General features: G+C 40.2%; 1 protein-coding gene and 1 long non-coding RNA gene across 2 annotated transcripts in view; one reads left to right on the top strand and one right to left on the bottom strand.

Moving 5' to 3' along the window:
• Positions 1-5,469: 5,469 nt before the first annotated feature.
• Positions 5,470-7,550, bottom strand: LOC128701463 (uncharacterized). The gene is made up of 3 exons (XR_008408919.2): positions 7,422-7,550; positions 6,958-7,032; positions 5,470-5,880 (listed from the first exon to the last, which is right to left on the bottom strand). It is a non-coding gene; the product is annotated as an uncharacterized lncRNA (long non-coding RNA).
• A 2,154-nt stretch (positions 7,551-9,704) lies between these two features.
• The window catches only part of LOC128701321 (leukotriene A-4 hydrolase), a 55,387-nt gene continuing 43,664 nt past the window's right edge, over positions 9,705-21,427 (top strand). The window contains exons 1-5 of the mRNA XM_070100233.1: positions 9,705-9,857; positions 12,782-12,897; positions 13,058-13,197; positions 15,663-15,807; positions 17,098-17,216. Coding sequence (XP_069956334.1) covers positions 9,806-9,857; positions 12,782-12,897; positions 13,058-13,197; positions 15,663-15,807; positions 17,098-17,216 — 572 coding nt within the window. The 5' untranslated portion in view covers positions 9,705-9,805. The remainder of the gene's footprint in view (positions 9,858-12,781; positions 12,898-13,057; positions 13,198-15,662; positions 15,808-17,097; positions 17,217-21,427) is intronic.

Raw genomic sequence — 21,427 nt, 5'->3', positions numbered from 1 at the left:
GTCCTATTACGCCTTTACAATCTTATTTGGTCACAAGGAGTTCTTCCACAGCTGTGGAAATCCGCCATTGTTCTCCCTTTCCGCAAACCAGGCACTATGGGACATGAAACCTCCCACTATCGTCCCATTGCTCTTACCAGTGCAGTTTGCAAAGTAATGGAACGCCTAGTAAATAGACGTTTAGTGTGGTATTTAGAGAGACACAACAGTCTCTCCACTCGTCAATATGGCTTTCGTAAGGGACGTACTACCATAGACCCCTTACTACGCTTGGATACGTATGTTCGTAATGCCTTTGCGAATAACCACTCAGTTATTGCCATATTTTTTGACCTTGAGAAGGCATATGACACAACTTGGAGGTATAATATTTTAGCCCAAGCCCACTCCTTAGGCCTTCGAGGCAATCTACCATCCTTCCTTAAGAACTTTTTAACTGACAGGCATTTCCGTGTTCGGGTTAATAATGTGCTCTCCCCGGACTTTATCCAAGCTGAAGGTGTCCCCCAGGGATGTGTTCTGAGCACAACACTTTTTCTCCTTGCTATTAATGATTTGGCCTCTAGTCTTCCATCAAATATTTGGTCATCACTCTATGTTGATGACTTCGCTATTGCCTGTGCAGGCGCTGACTGTCACCTCCTTACAGTTTCTCTCCAACATGCAGTCGACCGTGTTTCCAATTGGGCCACCACACGTGGGTTTAAATTTTCCAGCACTAAAACCCACCAAATCACTTTCACTAGACGCTCTGTCATCTCCGATCATCCTTTGTACCTCTATGGCTCCCGTATCCCTGAACGTGATACAGTCAAGTTTCTGGGCCTCCTCTTTGATCGTAGGTTATCCTGGAAACCTCACATTACCTCTCTGAAGGCAACTTGTCACAGCCGGCTGAACCTTCTTAAAACCCTTGCTCATCTTTCGTGGGGAGCTGATCGTCGAACCCTCCTTCGCCTACATTCCACCCTTATTTTATCGAAACTTGATTATGGTGACCAGATCTATTCAGCGGCATCTCCTGCTACTCTCTCTAGCCTTAACCCCATTCATCACCAAGGATTACGTTTATGCCTTGGTGCTTTTCGCTCTTCCCCTGTCGAGAGCCTCTATGCAGAAGCGAACGTTCCATCCTTATCCGATCGCCGTGATGCCCATTGCCTGCGCTACTATGTACGCTCTCATGATCTCCGCAATCCTTCCATTTATAGAATGGTCACTGATATTAGTAGACATTCTTTATTTGTTCGCCGCCCCTGTTTACTCCGTCCCTTCTCTCTTCGCCTTCATTCGCTCTTGTCTTCTCTTCAACTACCACCTTTCTATGTACATGTAGCATCTCACTTTTCCCTACCCCCCTGGGAAGTTCCAGCTGTTCGAGTCTGTTCTTTCTCTCTCCCTTGCTCGAGAGCCCAACTGTCTACGGTCGCTTCCCGCTCTCTTTTTCTTGACCACTTTCACTCTCATTCTCATGCCATTGCTGTGTACACAGATGGCTCTAAGTCTTCTGACGGCGTAGGATTCGCAGCAGTGTTTCCGGACAGCGTCGTACAAGGGCATTTACTATCTTCGGCTAGTATTTTTACTGCTGAATTATATGCCATCCTTACAGCACTTATCCGTATTGCATCTATGCCTGTGTCATCATTTGTGGTTGTCTCAGACTCCCTTAGTGCTTTACAGGCTATACAAAAATTTGATAAACCTCACCCCTTAGTCCTCCGTATCCAACTTTGGCTACGCCGCATCTTTACCAAGCATAAAGATATTGTTTTTTGTTGGGTCCCTGGTCATGTTGACGTACAGGGCAATGAACAGGCAGACACTGCTGCGCGGTCAGCAGTACATGACCTACCAGTTTCTTATAGAGGTATTCCATTTACGGACTATTTTGCTGCAATATCTTCCCACATTCACACCCGTTGGCAACAACGTTGGTCTACTATGCTCGGCAACAAACTTCAGTCTATTAAACCGAGTATAGGTTACTGGCCGTCTTCTTATCACCAGTGTCGAGGTTGGGAGACTACTCTCTCCCGTCTTCGCATTGGTCATACTCGTCTTACTCATGGATATCTCATGGAGAGGCGTCTTGCTCCTCTCTGTGAGAATTGCCAAACTCCATTATCAGTCAGCCACATTCTGTTGGACTGCACACTTTATCAACGAGCACGCAGAATTTACCTCTGTCGTCGTCTTCGCTCCGCTGCTCTCTCTTTACCTTCCCTTCTCGCTGATGGACCCACCTTTCATCCGGACTCTCTCATTGACTTTTTGACAACGACTGACTGACTTCACAAATTCTGATACCTTCGGCCCTTTCTACTTCAATCTCTTGCTACCTTCTACCCCCGTACTATCCCCTGCCCCGCTGTTTTCTGTAACCTGCTGATCATCCCCCCTCCCTTCTGCCATCCAATTCCCTTGCTTCCTTCCCTACCCTGCAGCGCTGTATAGCCCTTGTGGCTTAGCGCTTCTTTTTGGTTATAATAATATGGGCGGTAGGAATGTAGGTACAGGTAAGTTTGCCTAGGACGGGTCCTGGCCCAGGTCTTATGTGGTGACCTAGCAGTGGCTCCCGAAGGAGTGTCGGAGATTGTACAAGTGACGTACCGTTTACAGCCCTATGACAGGGGCACATTGAGTCTTCCTCAGCACAAGTGGTGTAGCAATTAGCTACAATCGTCGTGGACGCCCTGTAGCTGGGATACAGCATGTCTTCCGGTCAAATGGTGTCAGGACCGGTGTTCTAGCTGATATGAGACCTCTAAAATTCTGCTTCATTTGAGCCATTCCTGGCATTCGGGCTGCGACCCGAGTGCCAGAGCGACTCTGGAAATTCTCTGGAGGTGTGTTGAACACCTGAAGTCTAAAAGAAGTTTTAGTGGGAATGCAACAATGCACAGATAGGTGCTGGGTGGTACACACTGCGTGAATGAGATTAATTATTCATGACATACAGTGGAAAGTGGCATCCTTAGTTATCACAACAGGTGGCCGAGGATATTATTTTCCTGGTGCGGACTTGAATTATAATCTTAACTAATTCTGGTCCATACCAGAAATTATATTCTTATGTTAACCCTGATCCACCATGAGGCCTGGTCACAGACCGGGCCGCGGGGGCGTTGACCCCCGAAACCTTCTTCAGGTATACTCAAGAGACGTATACTTCTAGATATAATCTTCATCCATCAGTACCCAGTAAGGACAAATATTAATCGTTATAATCAGAATTTATTGTTCATACTGAGAAAGATATAAAGTAATAAACAGTGTGAAGCTTATCCCAGTTCTGTTACACGACCCACAGACCCACACCCGCCACTCCCTCGCTGGTATTAATGATATACGTACAACATCGACACGACCCACACCCGCCACTCCCTCGCTGGTATTAATGATATACGTACAACATCGACGCGACCCACACCCGCCACTCCCTCGCTGGTATTAATGATATACGTACAACATCGACGCGACCCACACCCGCCACTCCCTCGCTGGTATTAATGATATACGTACAACATCGACGCGACCCACACCCGCCACTCCCTCGCTGGTATTAATGATATACGTACAACATCGACACGACCCACACCCGCCACTCCCTCGCTGGTAAGATAAGATAAGATTTCGTTCGGATTTTTAACCCCGGAGGGTTAGCCACCCAGGATAACCCAAGAAAGTCAGTGCGTCATCGAGGACTGTCTAACTTATTTCCATTGGGGTCCTTAATCTTGTCCCCCAGGATGCGACCCACACCAGTCGACTAACACCCAGGTACCTATTTGCTGCTAGGTGAACAGGACAATAGGTGTAAGGAAACGTGTCGGAATTTCCACCCGCCGGGAATCGAACCCGGGCCGGGTGGAAATTAATGATATACGTACAACATCGACACGACCCACACCCGCCACTCCCTCGCTGGTATTAATGATATACGTACAACATCGACGCGCTGATAAACAAGACACATGTGGATATCTTTAGTCTGGGAACGTTTCGCCAGTGTCTTCTTCAGTCCAGTGAAGAGAAAGAAGATGAGGAAGAGCTTGTTTTAATGGTAATGATGAATAAAACACTTGTGCAACACTTAGGTAACTTTACTGGCGCAACATTTCGCCTGCACAGCAGTCTTCTTCAGTTGAGCACATTACGACACTCAAGACACCCAGGTGTTACACATGTGTAACACCCAGGTGTTACACATGTGTTCGAATAAATGGCTTAGAAAACTGACAAGTTGAAAAATGAGGTACTTGTGCTACATTTGGGTATCTTTATTCTGGAAACGTTCTGTCCGCCAGTGGTTTCTTCAGTCCAGTGAAGAGAAAGGTGGAAGATGAGAAGTTTGAGGTAATCAGTCCCTCAGCCTGGATTCGGTGTGTTCAGTCCATAAATTTTAATAAAAGTGCAGCAAATTCTGGAATATGGGACTTGCATTTTGCTTATTAACTGGACTGAACACAGACCCCAGGCTGAGGGACTGATTACCTCGAACTTCTCATCTTTCACCTTTCTCTCAAAATCTAATCTAATCTTCACTGGACTGAAGAAGACACTGGCGGACGGAACATTTCCAGAATAAAGATACCCAAATGTTTTCTAAGCCATCTTTCGAACACGTGTAACACCTGGGTGTTACACATGTGTAACACCTGGGTGTTACACATGTGTAAAATCTAGGTGTCGTAATGTGCTCAACTGAAGAATACTGGACACCATGCCTAACTCTTCTAGGGTAGGGTAGGTGCCTGAGCCCGAGCCTTTAGCTCATAAGACTGTCATTCCCATTAGCCCCCTTGTGGCGGGGATGGCAGACCAGAGAGGCCTAGCTTGTGGCTAGGCCTGGGGACAGTTGGTCCCAAAGATGAGGAGGTACTTGTGCCTCCTCCCATGGGAGACTTAGGTCTCAGACACTCCCTAAAGAGGGAGCCAAGGCCGGGCCACCACTTGGACAAGGCCCGGGCCGGGAGAATACCGGCTAATCTTTAACTAACTAACTAATGAAGAATACTGCTGTGCAGGCGAAATGTTGCGGCAGTAAAGTGTCTTATTCATCGTTACCATTAAAGCACATTTTATTTACGGGGAAGCGCTAAACCCATAGGAGTCAGGACTCGGGGAAGGAGAGAGCTGTGAGATAATCAGTTTTTAAGTGGTAAATCCAGTTCCCTGAATCAAGAGACTTTCAACAGCATCAGAAGAGGTAGTTTAGAAGACACGGAGAGGTCATCTGACTGAGGCCTTCCGCTGGCTTACCCGTCCATCCCTTTAAAAATTAAGGTTAAAATTATAACCTTTCCAAGATATATATATATATATATATATATATATATATATATATATATATATATATATATATATATATATATATATATATATATATATATATATATATAATATATATATATATAGGGGGTATATCTCATTTTATATACTCTTAGAAGACAGTTTACTCTTAGAATACATTTTAATCCCCAATGGCTGGCTTCATTATTTCGTTGTGATAATGAGTGGTGGTTAACATATATAAACAACCCGCACATAGAAGAATCTTATGACAACGTTTCGGTCCGGTTTCGACCTTCCAGTAGCCACTGAGTTGTTTTTTCTGCTGTAATGAATGATCCACATTGTTGGGTGTACTGGAGAGCTTCAACTTGCTGGATAACGAGCTTCGCCCTCGTAGGTGACTTGAGCCACGTAGCCAGAGTCCCGAGAAACAGTGTAGGACACCTTCAGGAGGCGGCCGTCAGGAAGCCTCACGTGGTAGGAGCCCTGAGTGAAATCTCCGTCACGGTGCTCCTGCTGGCCGAAGTTGTTACCGGAGGGGTCGTCCATTACAGCGTACTGGAACTCATAGTTCGCCGGAGCCTGAAGACGGGAACAACCTTCGTTATATTTATGGTAAATCGATTAAGAAAAAAATTCTTGAAATTATTAATATAAGAGGGTTAATACTCCCCGATAGTCCCCCCCCCCCTAAAATTTTTTTTATTATTTCCATTGGGATCCTTCGATCTTCTTAACTGATGTAATTGTTTAGAAAACTGGCAAGTTGAGGAGTGAGACATTTGGGAATCTTTACTGAGGAAACGTTTAGAAAGCCGGTGACTTCTACAGTCCAATGCAGAGAAGAACGGCGGAAGATTAGTAGTAGTTTGAGGCAATCAGTCCCTCAGTCTGGAGTCGATGTGGTCAGTCCATCAATCTTAAGAGTGGTAGACTGAACATATCTAAACATTGATGGACTAAACACACTGATTCCAGACCGAGGAACTGATTACCTCAAGCTCCTCATCTTTCACCGTTCTCCTCTGTATTGGACTGAAGAAGCCACTGGCTGGCGAAACGTTTCCCCAATAAAGATTTCTAAATGTTGCACAAGTGTCTCATTCTTCAACATGTAATTGAACTTAGGTCTTACATTCAGGTGCTGGTACAGTTCTCTCATGGTTGTCTGGTGATCCATCACAGTAGGTATAGGTTAGCACCCAGACTATTACTGATATACTTATCAATGTGGTTTTTAAAACAAATTTGCAAATTATCCTTGGGAATATGCTGATTCGAAGCAGTAACTGCAAAATATTAGAATCTACGACGTTATTGTGCAAGGGTGGTATAGCAATTTGTGTTTACTGTCTTAAAATCTGTGCGGAATGCAAATTGACGCTGTATTGAAGTATTAATGGTTAGTAAAAATTGTCGCCTCTGAAGGAAGGTTTCACGATATTAGGAACTGGAGTTTAAATCACTTTTATCCGATTAAATCCTTAAGTTTTTCGCGGTAGTTGCTAGTTTTGCCGTGTTATCTCAGTCTGAGGTTTCATTCTGAATATATAATTGCTACTCCATCAGTGAGTACAATCCTTTACTGCTGTATAGTCTAAAGCTTTCGTTACTGCTGTATAGTCTAAAGCTATGCTGTAGTGCAGTGGGGGAACTGACCTGGGACACGAAGGAGCCGGACAGATCTGACGGGAGAGCCAACACGGCCACCAGGAGGCCAGTGAAGAGAACAATCTGCAAATATATAACTTGGATTATATATAATTTACCATCCTTTCAGTTGTATAACCTAACAGTTCATTACTGTAACGCCACCAGACACACTTATATCTGACATAACAATACGCTATGTCTTGTGCTATAGTCATGTGGATTATTAGCGCAGGGAGTGATGGAGGCTCCAACTTCTCTTCGTTCATTTTGAGACGCGCTGTTTAAACTGTACTCCTGTATCACGGAGAGAAAACTGAGGTATCTGAAAATTTGCGCATATATATGATAGTATAACTCGAACCTTGAGTGTCATGTTTGCGAGTGTCGAAGAGACTGATGTTCTGCAGTGAGGAGGTTCATATGTATATATATATATATATATATATATACACAAACGAAGTGAGCTCTACCTTTCTCGTCCTGTGGGAGCTCCCTCAAGGCCAGGGGAATGCTGGTGTGCTACAAACCACAAACCACAGAGACTGGCGGCTTCCTGGAACGTACTGATATGGATGGTAATTAGTAGCAGTAAAGTGGAGTAACCATTGAGTTGCTCACTAGTTAACACACACTGGACATTCTTTCTTAATCAAGAACAATGAATGACCTAATAGATATTAATGTTCTTTAATATTTTCCTTTCTTATTCCCTGCGTAATATTTACACCACGGGGTACCATACGGTGCCCCGTGACACCAGGTCACCGATGAGCTCAGTTATACAAATAAGCTCAACTATAACATGAAGCACTTGCAATTAGGTAGGTGAGCGGAGAGGTGTGCGGTACATTGCTCAAGTGTGTTGAGTTGCGTAGCTACGCTGCGTTAAATGTTCGAGTTACAGCAGTTACTGTGGTCCATGGTTAACCAGTTTGGGGTCCCTAACGAGTGGCACCTTTGCTCAGTGTCTTACACCAGTGTCTCTGCAACGTTGAGTCGGCTATGTTGTAATTGTCAGGGAACCACTGTGATTGTTCTGTGATCGTGGATTTCTTGGTTGCCCATTGCTTTTATTTATTTATTTATTTATTTATTTATTTATTTGCAATTTTATGATCCTTTGTAGTGCTTGGTATCGGATACCATGAATGCCACCATGGTAGAATTTGGAATGCCTGATACAAGATACCCTGAGTGCCACCATAGTAGACTTTATAATGACTGGTACAAGATACCATAAAGTCACCATTGGTAGAATTTGAAGTACCTTATACAGGTTACCATGAATACCGCCATGGTAGCCTGTGCAGTGCCTTATACAGTATACCATAAACGCCACCACAGTAGAATTTGGAGTACCTGGCGCAGGATACCACTAATTCGACCATGGCAGCACTGGGAACTCTGCAGACTGTACACAAATCCAAGATGGCCGCCACGAAAACTTAGCAAACATATCTTCTTTGTTAAACCATAACCTTGCTTCTAAACCCAGTTTTTCCATCTAGGGCAATTAATAATTGGACTTTACAAATTCCCCAGGCAGATATTTTCTCTAGAATAACACACCGTCACACGCAGCCATCACTGTAGCCCTTGTATTTCTGGAGCGTTTGTGATCACGCTGGTTTTCACATAGTGTCTGTGATCAACTTGTTTCTAACATAGCATATGTGATCAAGTTGTTTTTAACATGGCAGAAAAATGTTTTGGGTAAAAGGACACAAATGCAACTAATATGATATTTTATTGTAGCAACGTTTCCCTTTCCAGGAACTTTATCAAGCCGTTAATGGCTGGGAAAAACTCCAACAATCACCGGCCTGAATGACCCACAAGGGTTTAGAACTTCATGAAATACAGACAAGCAAACAAATTTTATTTCTTTGTGCAGTATAAAAAATGTAGCTTATATATAATAAAATAATAAGCACCAGGTGTCTCGTGGCCTGGTAGGCAAAGCTCTCACTTCACACGCTGTGTCCGGGATCGACTCCCGGCAAGCGTAGAAACATTGGGCGTGTTTCCGGTTGTCTATGTTCACTCATCAGTAAAATGGATACCTGGGTATTAGTGGACTGGTGTGGGTCGCATCCTGGGACAAAACTGACCTAATTTGCCCGAAATGCTCCTAAACCTGTATTCCCTGAAACGCAGGAGGGAGAGATACATGATTATATACACCTGGAAAATCCTAGAGGGACTAGTACTGAACTTGCACACGAAAATCACTCACTACGAAAGCAAAAGACTTGGCAGACGATGCACCATCCCCCCAATGAAAAGCAGGGGTGTCACTAGCACGTTAAGAGACCATACAATAAGTGTCAGGGGCCCAAGACTGTTCAACTGCCTCCCAGCACACATAAGGGGGATTACCAACAGACCCCTGGCAGTCTTCAAGCTGGCACTGGACAAGCACCTAAAGTCAGTTCCTGATCAGCCCGGCTGTGGCTCGTACGTTGGTTTGCGTGCAGCCAGCAGCAACAGCCTGGTTGATCAGGCTCTGATCCACCAGGAGGCCTGGTCACAGACCGGGCCGCGGGGGCGTTGACCCCCGGAACTCTCTCCAGGTAAACTCCAGGTACCAAGCGGCTTATGAGTTATCCTAAGTAATCTACACATATGCTGCTATGTATAATTTATGTAACTGTATTTATGTGTGCCTGTACCTAAATAAACTTACCAATTATTATTATTATTAGACCCCATATAAAAATTTGATTCATTCTAAACAGAGATATACTGGTGGGTGGTGCACCTGGCTGGCTGCCGGAGTGTAAGCGACGTGTTTACCTTGTGCTGTGAGGCACCCGCCGCTGACACGACTCCCACCAGTTTTCTCCTTCAAAACATGACTATGTCTCGTCTCAGTCCAGCAGACCCCAATTCCTACTCTAGACCTGGTGAGCAGAATTAGCACCAGTCTGTTTTAACATCCCAATGTTGCTGATAGCTGAGATTTAAGTAGTTTGGTGAGCAACCATCCAGGTTTGAATCCTCATCTGATAAGGGCAAAGCTGGATGGAAATTAAAATGTTTATTTCTCTGTAAGGATTACAATGTGGGGTTTAGCGCTTAATTGGATAATAATAAATAATAATAATCGTTTGGTAAGGATTCTGCTTAATAACAGGAGCTAGCCAAGCGTTGCAGCATGTTTCCATTGGGGTCCGTAAGTGCTTTAGGTTACTAAAGGTACCTAATGAATGAAGCTCCAGACAGATACCTAATGGATGAAGTTGCAGAAAGATACCCAATGAATGAAGCTACAGAAAGGTATCTAATGAATGAAGCTACAGAAAGGTATTTAACGAATGAAGCTACAGAAAAATATTTTATGAATGAAGCTACGGAAAGGTATCTAATGAATGAAGCTACAGAAAGGTATTTAATGAATGAAACTGGAAAGGTGCCTAATGAATGAATGAAGCTATAGAAAGATACCTAATGAATGAAGCTACAAAAAGATACCTGATGAATTAAACTAAAGAAAGATTCCTAATGAATGAAGCTACAGAAAGGTATGTGGCTTAGCGCTTCTTTTTGATTATAATAATAATAATACAGAAAGGTATGCTGTATAGTCCTTCCCCTCAAGGAAGGTTCCTTGATGTTGGTGAGGGGCTCTTGATTTAGGGAATTGGATCTGTGCTCCAGTTCCCCGAATTAAGCCTGAATGCCTTCCACATCCCCCCCAGGCGCTGTATAATCCTCCGGGTTTAGCGCTTCCCCCTTGATTATAATAATAATAATAATGTATAGTCCTTGTGGCTTAGCGCTTCTTTTTTATAATAATAATAATAATAATAATACAGAAAGGTATATAATGAATGAAGCTACAGAAAAATACCCAATGAATGAAACTATGGAAAGGTGCCTAATGAATGAAGCTACAGAAAGGTATCTAATGAATGAAGCTACAGAAAGGCATTTAATGAATGAAGCTACAGAAAAAATATTTTATGAATGAAGCTATGGAAAGGTATTTAATGAATGAAGCTACAGAAAGGTATTTAATGAATGAAGCTACAGAAAGATACCTAATGAATGAAGCTACAGAAAGATACCCAATGAATGAAACTATGGAAAGGTGCCTAATGAATGAATGAATGAAGTTATAGAAAGATACCTAATCAATGAAGCTACAAAAAGATACCTAATGAATTAAACTACAGAAAGATTCCTAATGAATGAAGCTACAGAAAGGTGCCTATTGAATGAAGCTACAGAAAGGTGTCAAATGAATGAAGCTACAGAAATGTAATAAAGTTGGTAGAATTACCTACAATATGTGAAGTAAAAGGACACAGATGCAACTAATGTGACATTTTATTGTGGCAACGTTTCGCTCTCCATGAACTTGACAAAGCTCCTGGAAAGGTACCTACTAAATGAAGCTACAGAAAGGTGCCTAATGAATGAAGCTACAGAAAGGTACTTAATGAATACAGAAAGCTACCTACTGAATGAAGCTACAGAAAAGTACCTAATGAATGAATGAAGCTACAAAAGGGAGGAGAGTGATTTCTTGTATAGTTATCATTCATATACTTATTATTGTAAGCTGAGTCTCTTTAATGTTTATGTAAATAACTCGGTTTACTTTATTATTATTGTATCTCCTTTTATTGTAACTGATTTTCACACAGTTGAGTTATTTAGCTGTTTTAACTTAAAAGGTTATAATCATGACTGATTTCAACTGTAACTTACAGCTAGGCTTTAAATAATAAGATATTACAAGAACCTCAATGGAAGTAAGTCACTAAACTTTTGGGGTTGTCTTAGGTAATTTACACGTGTTACTATGTACAATAATTGTACTTATGTGTACCTGTACCTAAATAAACCTACTTATACCCACAAAAGTTGACTAATTCCTATTAGGTAAATGGACACAGCTGCAACTAATGTGACATTTTATTGTGAAACCTTTCGCTCTCCAGGAACTTTGTCAAGCCATTAATGGCTTAACAAACCTCCTGGAGAGTGAAATGTTGCCACAGTAAAATGTCACATTAGTTGCTTCTGTGTCCATTTACCTAACAGGCATACAGTATTTTGTTGAAAACTTTCTCTGCTGCATATTTTTCACCGCAAGATATGTTTCTTGATGCTGCTGGGAGGATTTTGATCCAAGGAATTAGACTTGATCCCTTTAGATCAATCCTGATTGCCTCCTAATCCTCCAGGTGCTATATGACCCCTGTGGGTTTAGCCTTGGTACTTGTAAGGGGCCCTTGATCCAAAAAATTAGTTACCTTAATCTTCCTTGTATCAAACCTGATTACCTCCCATTACCCAAATGCAGTAAGACCCCTCTATTTTTAGCATTTTCCTTTGAATATAATAATGGAGTATGAAGTAGCTATACAAGGCTTATTAAGATCCTGAATTATTTATTTTAACAAAAAAATTGAAACTATTGCTCATGCCAGAATAAAAAAAAATATGAAGTACAGTACTGTAGATAATTTTTCAGAAAATTAGTTAACTTAAATTATTGCACTTCTAAATTTGCCCTTGAAGACAAGTATAAAATTAATATAGATAAATATATATAATGGACTCTATAATAGTGGAACATTTTTTTGGCAACTTGTCGCTGATTTAATTTATTTGCATTACCCCCCTCGAAGGACCCTCGAAGGAGGTTCCTTGATACTGGTGAGGGGCTTTTGGTCTAGGGAATTGGATCTGTGCACCAGTTCCCTGAATTGAGCCTGAATACCTTCCACCCCCTCCCCCCATATGTGCTGTATAATCCTACGGGTTTAGTGCTCCCCTATGGTTATAATAATAATAATAAGACTATTTGCATTACCAGATCAGGTTGTGGTGTCTTCAATTCACCTAAATTGGGATGTAGATTTTCCAAGCAAGATTATCTCAGGCACAGCCACGCTCACTGTTGATCGTAAACAGGATGATGCTGTGCATTTGGTGAGTATCGTTCTTCTATTTAATTAAAATATGTAATATTTACAAAAACTTTCATTGAGCTCTTGTTATCAATTTTCTTTTGCAACTGCAAATAAATTTATTTTACCTTAGCTCAAAAAATCATAAAAAGAAAAATGTAACTATTAGTGTTATGTTTTAGATTCTTGATACTCGGGACTTAACAATTAAGAGCGTGAAGGATGAGGAAACCGGGCAGGTTTTGCAGTATACTCTTGGAGAACCCCATCCCAATTTTGGATCTGAGCTGAAAATTGCTCTTTCTTCAGATGCAAAGAAACAGTAAGTATCAGCTCATATAAGAAAATTTTCTTTGTGCTTCTGTTTTATACACAATTAATATAGCATGTACAGTAAAACATGAGCTGTTCATAACTTCTGCTATTTAAAAGCATTTCTGATTTTTCCATTTTCTGAGTTTCTTGATAAGTGAGGAAGCTGAAAGATTGCTACCCTGTGCCCCCTCTGGAAACCATTCACTTTTTTATTTTTATTCCTATCATCAGGGAAGAGATTACCAGGAAATCTTTTATTTTACCCATCTCCACACATACTACAGCTGAACCCCATATTTGCAAGCTTCATAATTTGTGAATTTGATTATGCAATGCTTTGACTGAAAGGCATCTTGTTAATACCGTTGATTATTGGCCTGGATTTCATTCAGAATGTGTTCATTGAATTTCCCACACCCAAATTTGTTTTTCTTGCAAACATTCTTTCTGCAGATGTCCATATTAACCAAATTAGTGACGTTTAGAAAGCAAATGTAGGCGCCAAACCAGCCATGAGATTTTCCTGAAAATGCATTTGAATTCAATTTAGAATGATATTTAAAATGATGTGGATTCTGAAACACAAAATTAGCCCGAAGCTTAAAATGCAGCCAGAATTTTGTATCACTGTAGTATTTGCAAATTTTGTGCTCATAAAACCTTTAGGAATGTAGCTGCCTTGATTTTGGAGCTTCAGCCATACTTTTACTCTACATAGTAAAATATAATTTCATACACAGCCTCTCCTCACTTGATGATGGAGTTCCATTTCTAAGACCACATCGTTAAATGAATTCGTCACTAAGTGAGGAGCATACTGTAATGGTAATGAGTTTGTGCTGACCCTCTTTGATGTTGTTTTAATGTCACCTTTGCACCATTTATAACATTTATGGTATGGTGGTCAGAGAGCCCGTCATAAGTCCAAGGCATTGATAAATGAGTACGTTGCTAAGTGAGGAGAGGCTGTACAGTATTTTAATTAGTAACAAAAAATTTCAGCCATAAGCGAGTAACCCCGCGCAAAGCCAAAAATTGCTAAAAAATCATGTTTTGAATTTTACACATTTGGACAAAAATAAAAATCCTGATCCATGGTGTGGAGGATCGTATCAGTACATGTATTAGTGTTTCATGAGAAATAGATACAATTGTAGTTACATGACAGCATTATTGAAAACATTTTCCTCATTCAGGCTGTATCACTTAATGTCTATTATGCACGTGTATTTCTCATCCTGTCAGTATGTTATAGCATTACCTATTTATTAATCTTTCATAAAAAAAAAAAATCAGGAGATAAAAAGAACACCACACATTTCCTAGAAGATAATTGATAAGTAGTTTTATCACTTGATAAGAAAGCTTGATACACAAGTTTATACAGTGTTGGACATATTTTTAATATAATGTTACAAAGTGAGGCTTTACCTTGGCAGTGATGCATATAATTAATTCCTCATTAATTTTGAATGCCTTCATGCTTAAAGAATAGATGGAATGCCTATACCATGTTATCAAAGACTTACATAAGTGTGCTTGTCATAAATATTAAATTGTTTCCTCTTGCTACCACTGTAAAATGTTTAAATAGCACATATTTCTCACAGTAAGCACATATATTTCAAGAAAGTGGATTTTTTTTAGCACATCAGCCATTTCCCACTGAGGCAGGGTGACCCAAAAAGAAAGATAAAACTTTCAACACTTTCACCATCACTCATACATAATCACTGTCTTTGCAGAGGCGCTCAGGTACAACAACTTAGATGTCCCTCCGAACAGCCAATATCCCAAACCCCTCCTTTAAAGTGCAGATGTTGTACAGTGGACTCTCAGTTATAAGCCATAATCTGTTCCAGAAGGTCGGTCTGAAACCAAAATGGCCGAAAATCGAAATAATATTTCCCAAATAGTACTTCCCATTTCCCTGACTCAAGTCCGGCTAACCGGTTTCCCTGAATCCCTTCACAAAATATTAACCTGCTCACACTCCAACAGTTCATCAGGTCCCAAAAACCATTTGTCTCCATTCACTCCAGGGGATGGGGTACATGCTCCTTTTGTGTGTATGCAGTATTGCCATGTACATATTCCCAAGGCAAATTGAATAGGTTTGGGTAGATTAGAATGTTGAGATAACTAGAAATATGGTTATATTTTACTCTGAAAGACTTTTTAACTCTGGGAAGCACTACCTTGTTAATGAAACAACCATAATGGTCCATCTGTTATGAGTGAATCCAGTTATTGAAGGCTGCAATAACTGTAATGTTATATAGATAATTTTTTTTATTGAAAAATGTAATGTTAAGAGAGTTCATTACCTCCAGAAACATAACCTTACATCTACTAGCATTTCACATCAGTATCTTCTCTCTAATCTTGTTAGCATTAATATGGGTAAAAAAAAAAAATCTTTAGTGCTAATAGTTTGATATTCTTATAATTCATATATGGTATGTATTGCAGGTTGAAGGTTCAAATAGAGTATGAAACTTCAGCAAGTAGCTCTGCCCTACAATGGCTGGCCCCAGAGCAAACAGCTGGGAAACAACATCCATATGTGTTCTCCCAATGTCAGGCCATCCACTGTCGCTCCTTGGTTCCTTGTCAGGTAACAGTACTAGATTTTATTGTTTTTCTAAGATTGCATATTTTTCCGAGTACAGTACCTTAATAAGCAACAGTGAGATAATACTGCATCTTAATCCATTGATCATCATTGTTGGTTTGTTGAGTATAAACTATAATAAATCAGTTTATTTGTTTTGTTACTTCATGTCTTAAAAGTGATAAGTTAATTGGCTGCTTATTGAAAAAATTGTCTCCAAGCAGTTGTAAACCAATAAGACCAGCCTATGTCAATTAGTAGAATAAAAACAGATTGAGAGGGGGAAAGAAAGTGGGATATGGGGCAGAGTGCAGAGTTAGGACTTGCTTCAGACTTAGTGTGTACTCACCTAGTTGTACTCGCCTAGTTGAGGTTGCAGAGGTCGAGTCCAAGCTCCTGACCCCGCCTCTTCACTGGTCGCTACTAGGTCACTCTCCCTGAACTGTGAGCTTTATCATACCTCTGCTTAAAAAATCAGTAGTGTGATGTTATGCAATATACTGTATACATTTTCTTCCTGATATAAGTAAGTTTATTCAGGTATACACAAATACAGTTACACAGATTATCATACATAGCAGCATATATCTCTAATGACAGTTAAGTGGCACATCTGAAATTATGATATTGCTTACAAAGATACCGATTTTACTGAAATTTTCTATGTTTTTTTATATAGTGCTATTGGGTTTGTGTAGATACTATACAGTAATATTTTATTTCAGTCAGTGCAAACATTTTAGAGTATGCATTAATCCTTTTCTTTCAGGATTCTCATAATTCTAAAGAACCTGCTTATGTACTATCAGTCCCAAATATCAATTTCTTATATCTCGTCTGCCATAAGTTGACAGGTATTCCCCCCTCTGTAAAAAAATATTTATTCTGAATTTGTAGTGATTGTTTTTATTTCAACTTTGTTTACATATGGCAGTGATGTCTTCAAGCATTCCACCCTGGATTTAATAGCTATGATAGTTTCAAAGGTTTTGTTCCAGCAAAACTGGAGTTATTATTACCACTTGGAAATTATTGAGAAGTGAGACAGGATGAGTGCATTTGGTATTAAATATTAATCATTAAAAACTTATACTCTATCATGAACCCTACCAGAATGCCTCCCATAATTTCTCTAATATGTAAAAGGAAATCTAGTTATCTTGGTGTTTGTGTAAATAATTGTTCAATAAAAATGTATCAGTTTAAGGTAAATAATATTGAACTGTATTCATAATTTTGCATAGATAGTACTATTTTGTATTTCAATTACTTATTCAAATATTCCATCAACAGGATACACCAACAGTAAAAATGCCTTACACTGCAGAGGTTAGTGCCCCTTCTGAGCTGGTGGTGCTCATGAGTGCACTGAGAGAGGGTCAGCAGGAGAAAGGAAATCGTAAGGTTTTCAGGTTAGTGAACACTGCTTTAGTTGCCTATGTGTTTAGTATTGCATAAAAGTTGCTTAATCCTAAAATTTTGTTGACTCGAATCTCTAAAAATGTACTGTAACTAATTGTTGTCTACTTAATGGTGATTGTTGGGATCTGTAGTTACAATGGGAAATTAGCCCTCCTGTTTGTCTGATCAGTCAGGTTGTTGCTGTTTGCAGCACATGATCCAAGATAGACACCATAGACCTGTCAATCAGGAAAGATTTTGAAAAAAAAATTCAAGTTTCCTCCTGGAGACAGTTAAGGCTCTATTGTAATTCCTTTTCTACATGATTATTTTTATATTAATGGAGAAGTACTTACACTTAGATCACACTACACATACATGTACACGTTTATTTATACACACTCATCTGAGTTTTCTTTGATTTTATCTTAATAGTTCTTGGTCTTATTACTTTTCCTTTTATATCCATGGGGAAGTGGAATAAGAATCTTTCCTCCGTAAGCCATGCGTGTTGTGAAAGTCAACTAAAATGCCGGGAACAATGGGTTAGTAACCCCTTTTCCTGTAAAGATTACTAAAAAGAATAAGAAGAAAATTGTCAAAGTGGGAAGTCTGAATGTGCGTGGATGTTGTGCAAATGATAAGAAAGAGATGATTGTGGATGTTATGAATGAGAAGAAACTGGATGTCCTGGCTTTAAGTGAAACAAAGCTGAATGGGGTGGGAGAGTTTCAATGGAGAGGAATAAATGGGATTAGGTCAGGGGTTTCAAATAGAGTTAGAGCTAAAGAAGGAGTAGCAATAATGTTGAAGGATAAGCTATGGCAGAAAAAGAGGTACTACAAATGTATAAATTCAAGGATTATGTGGAGTAAAATAAAGATTGGATGTGAAAAGTGGGTTATAGTTAGCGTGTATGCACCTGGAGAAGAGAGAAGTGTAGAGGAGAGAGAGGGATTCTGGGAAATGTTGAGTGAATGCGTGGGGAGTTTTGAATCAAGTGTGAGAGTAATGGTGGTTGGGGATTTCAATGCTAAAGTGGGTAAAAATGTTATAGAGGGAGTAGTAGGTAAATTTGGGGTGCCAGGGGTAAATGTAAATGGGGAACCTTTAATTGAGCTATGTGTAGAAAGAAATTTGGTAATAAGTAATACATATTTTATGAAAAAGAGGATAAATAAATATACAAGGTATGATGTAGCACATATTGAAAGTAGTTTGTTAGATTATGTATTGGTGGATAAAAGGTTGATGGGTAGGCTCCAGGATGTACATGTTTATAGAGGGGCAACTGATATATCGGATCATTATTTAGTTGTAGCTACAGTTAGAGTAAGAGGTAGATGGGAAAAGAGGAAGTTGGCAACAACAAGTAAGAGGGAGGTGAAAGTGTATAAACTAAGGGAGGAGGAAGTTCGGGCGAGATATAAGCGACTATTGGCAGAAAGGTGGGCTAGTGCAAAGATGAGTAGTGGGGGGGTTGAAGAGGGTTGGAATAGTTTTAAAAATGCAGTATTAGAATGTGGGGCAGAAGTTTGTGGTTATAGGAGGGTGGGGGCAGGAGGAAAGAGGAGTGATAGGTGGAATGATGAAGTAAAGGGTGTGATAAAAGAGAAAAAGGTAGCTTACGAGAGGTTTTTACAAAGCAGAAGTGTTATAAGAAGAGCAGAGTATATGGAGAGTAAAAGAAAGGTGAAGAGAGTAGTGAGAGAGTGCAAAAGGAGAGCAGATGAAAGAGTGGGAGAGGCACTGTCAAGAAATTTTAATGAAAATAAGAAAAAATTTTGGAGTGAATTAAACAAGTTAAGAAAGCCTAGGGAAAGTATGGATTTGTCAGTTAAAAACAGAGTAGGGGAGTTAGTAGATGGGGAGAGGGAGGTATTAGGTAGATGACGAGAATATTTTGAGGAACTTTTAAATGTTGAGGAAGAAAGGGAGGCGGTAATTTCATGCACTGGCCAGGGAGGTATACCATCTTTTAGGAGTGAAGAAGAGCAGAATGTAAGTGTGGTGGAGGTACGTGAGGCATTACGTAGAATGAAAGGGGGTAAAGCAGCTGGAACTGATGGGATCATGACAGAAATGTTAAAAGCAGGGGGGGATATAGTGTTGGAGTGGTTGGTACTTTTGTTTAATAAATGTATGAAAGACGAGAAGGTACCTAGGGATTGGCGGAGAGCATGTATAGTCCCTTTATATAAAGAGAAAGGGGACAAAAGAGATTGTAAAAATTATAGAGGAATAAGTTTACTGAGTATACCAGGAAAAGTATACGGTAGAGTTATAATTGAAAGAATTAGAGGTAAGACAGAATGTAGGATTGCGGATGAGCAGGGAGGCTTCAGAGTGGGTAGGGGATGTGTAGATCAAGTGTTTACATTGAAGCATATATGTGAACAGTATTTAGATAAAGGTAGGGAAGTTTTTATTGCATTTATGGATTTAGAAAAGGCATCTGCCACGTGTCGATAAAGGAGCAATGTGGCAGATGTTGCAAGTATATGGAATAGGTGGTAAGTTATTAAATGCTGTTAAGAGTTTTTATGAGGATAGTGAGGCTCAGGTTAGGGTGTGTAGAAGAGAGGGAGAATACTTCCCGGTAAAAGTTGGTCTTAGACAGGGACGTGTGATGTCACCATGGTTGTTTAATATATTTATAGATGGGGTTGTAAAAGAAGTAAATGCTAGGGCATTCGGGAGAGGGGTGGGATTAAATTATGGGGAATCAAATTCAAAATGGGAATTGACACAGTTACTTTTTGCTGATGATACTGTGCTTATGGGAGATTCTAAAGAAAAATTGCAAAGGTTAGTGGATGAGTTTGGGAATGTGTGTAAAGGTAGAAAGTTGAAAGTGAACATAGAAAAGAGTAAGGTGATGAGGGTATCAAATGATTTAGATAAAGAAGAATTGGATATCAAATTGGGGAGGAGGAGTATGGAAGAAGTGAATGTTTTCAGATACTTGGGAGTTGACTTGTCGGCGGATGGATTTATGAAGGATGAGGTTAATCATAGAATTGATGAGGGAAAAAAGGTGAGTGGTGCGTTGAGGTATATGTGGAGTCAAAAAACATTATCTATGGAGGCAAAGAAGGGAATGTATGAAAGTATAGTAGTACCAACACTCTTATATGGATGTGAAGCTTGGGTGGTAAATGCAGCAGCGAGGAGATGGTTGGAGGCAGTGGAGATGTCCTGTCTAAGGGCAATGTGTGGTGTAAATATTATGCAGAAAACTCGGAGTGTGGAAATTAGGAGAAGGTGTTGAGTTAATAAAAGCATTAGTCAGAGAGCAGAAGAGGGGTTGTTGAGGTGGTTTGGTCATTTAGAGAGAATGGATCAAAGTAGAATGACATGGAAAGCATATAAATCTATAGGAGAAGGAAGGAGGGGTAGGGGTCGTCCTCGAAAGGGTTGGAGAGAGGGGGTAAAGGAGGTTTTGTGGGCGAGGGGCTTGGACTTCCAGCAGGCGTGCGTGAGCATGTTAGATAGGAGTGAATGGAGACGAATGATACTTGGGACCTGACGATCTGTTGGAGTGTGAGCAGGGTAATATTTAGTGAAGGGATTCAGGGAAACCGGTTATTTTCATATAGTCGGACTTGAGTCCTGGAAATGGGAAGTACAATGCCTGCACTTTAAAGGAGGGGTTTGGGATATTGGCAGTTTGGAGGGATATGTTGTGTATCTTTATACGTATATGCTTCTAAACTGTTGTATTCTGAGCACCTCTGCAAAAACAGTGATAATGTGTGAGTGTGGTGAAAGTGTTGAATGATGATGAAATTATTTTCTTTGTGGGGATTTTCTTTCTTTTTTGGGTCACCCTCCCTCGGTGGGAGACGGCCGACTTGTTGAAAAAAAAAAAATACTAAATCCAGAGGGATCATGCATTATTATTATTATTGTATTAAAGGGGGAAGAACTAAATCCATACAGCACCTGGTGATCAGGTTTGGTACTAGGAATGGAAGGATAGTTCCAAGAGCCATTCCAAGGAAGTTCATCCAAGAAAGGTGTGTAGCTGAAAATCCTGGGGTCAAGAGCCCTTCAGAATTAAGTTGCTTCCTTTGAATTTTCACAAAAAAGCAAAAGAGGAGACTTATTAATGAACTTTATTGTGCAATAAAGACTCCTCTGTAGTCATTGTCTTACTCGCCAACCTCTCTAAGTGATATATACGAAGAGGTGTTGAGAAGTCTTTGACCTTTTATGTTTA

The sequence above is a fragment of the Cherax quadricarinatus genome, chromosome 72 (genome assembly GCF_038502225.1).
Source record: "Cherax quadricarinatus isolate ZL_2023a chromosome 72, ASM3850222v1, whole genome shotgun sequence".
Taxonomy (NCBI): Eukaryota; Metazoa; Arthropoda; class Malacostraca; order Decapoda; family Parastacidae; genus Cherax; species Cherax quadricarinatus.
The sequence above is the reverse complement of the archived record's forward strand: the minus strand, read 5'-3'. Positions and strand labels throughout refer to the sequence as shown.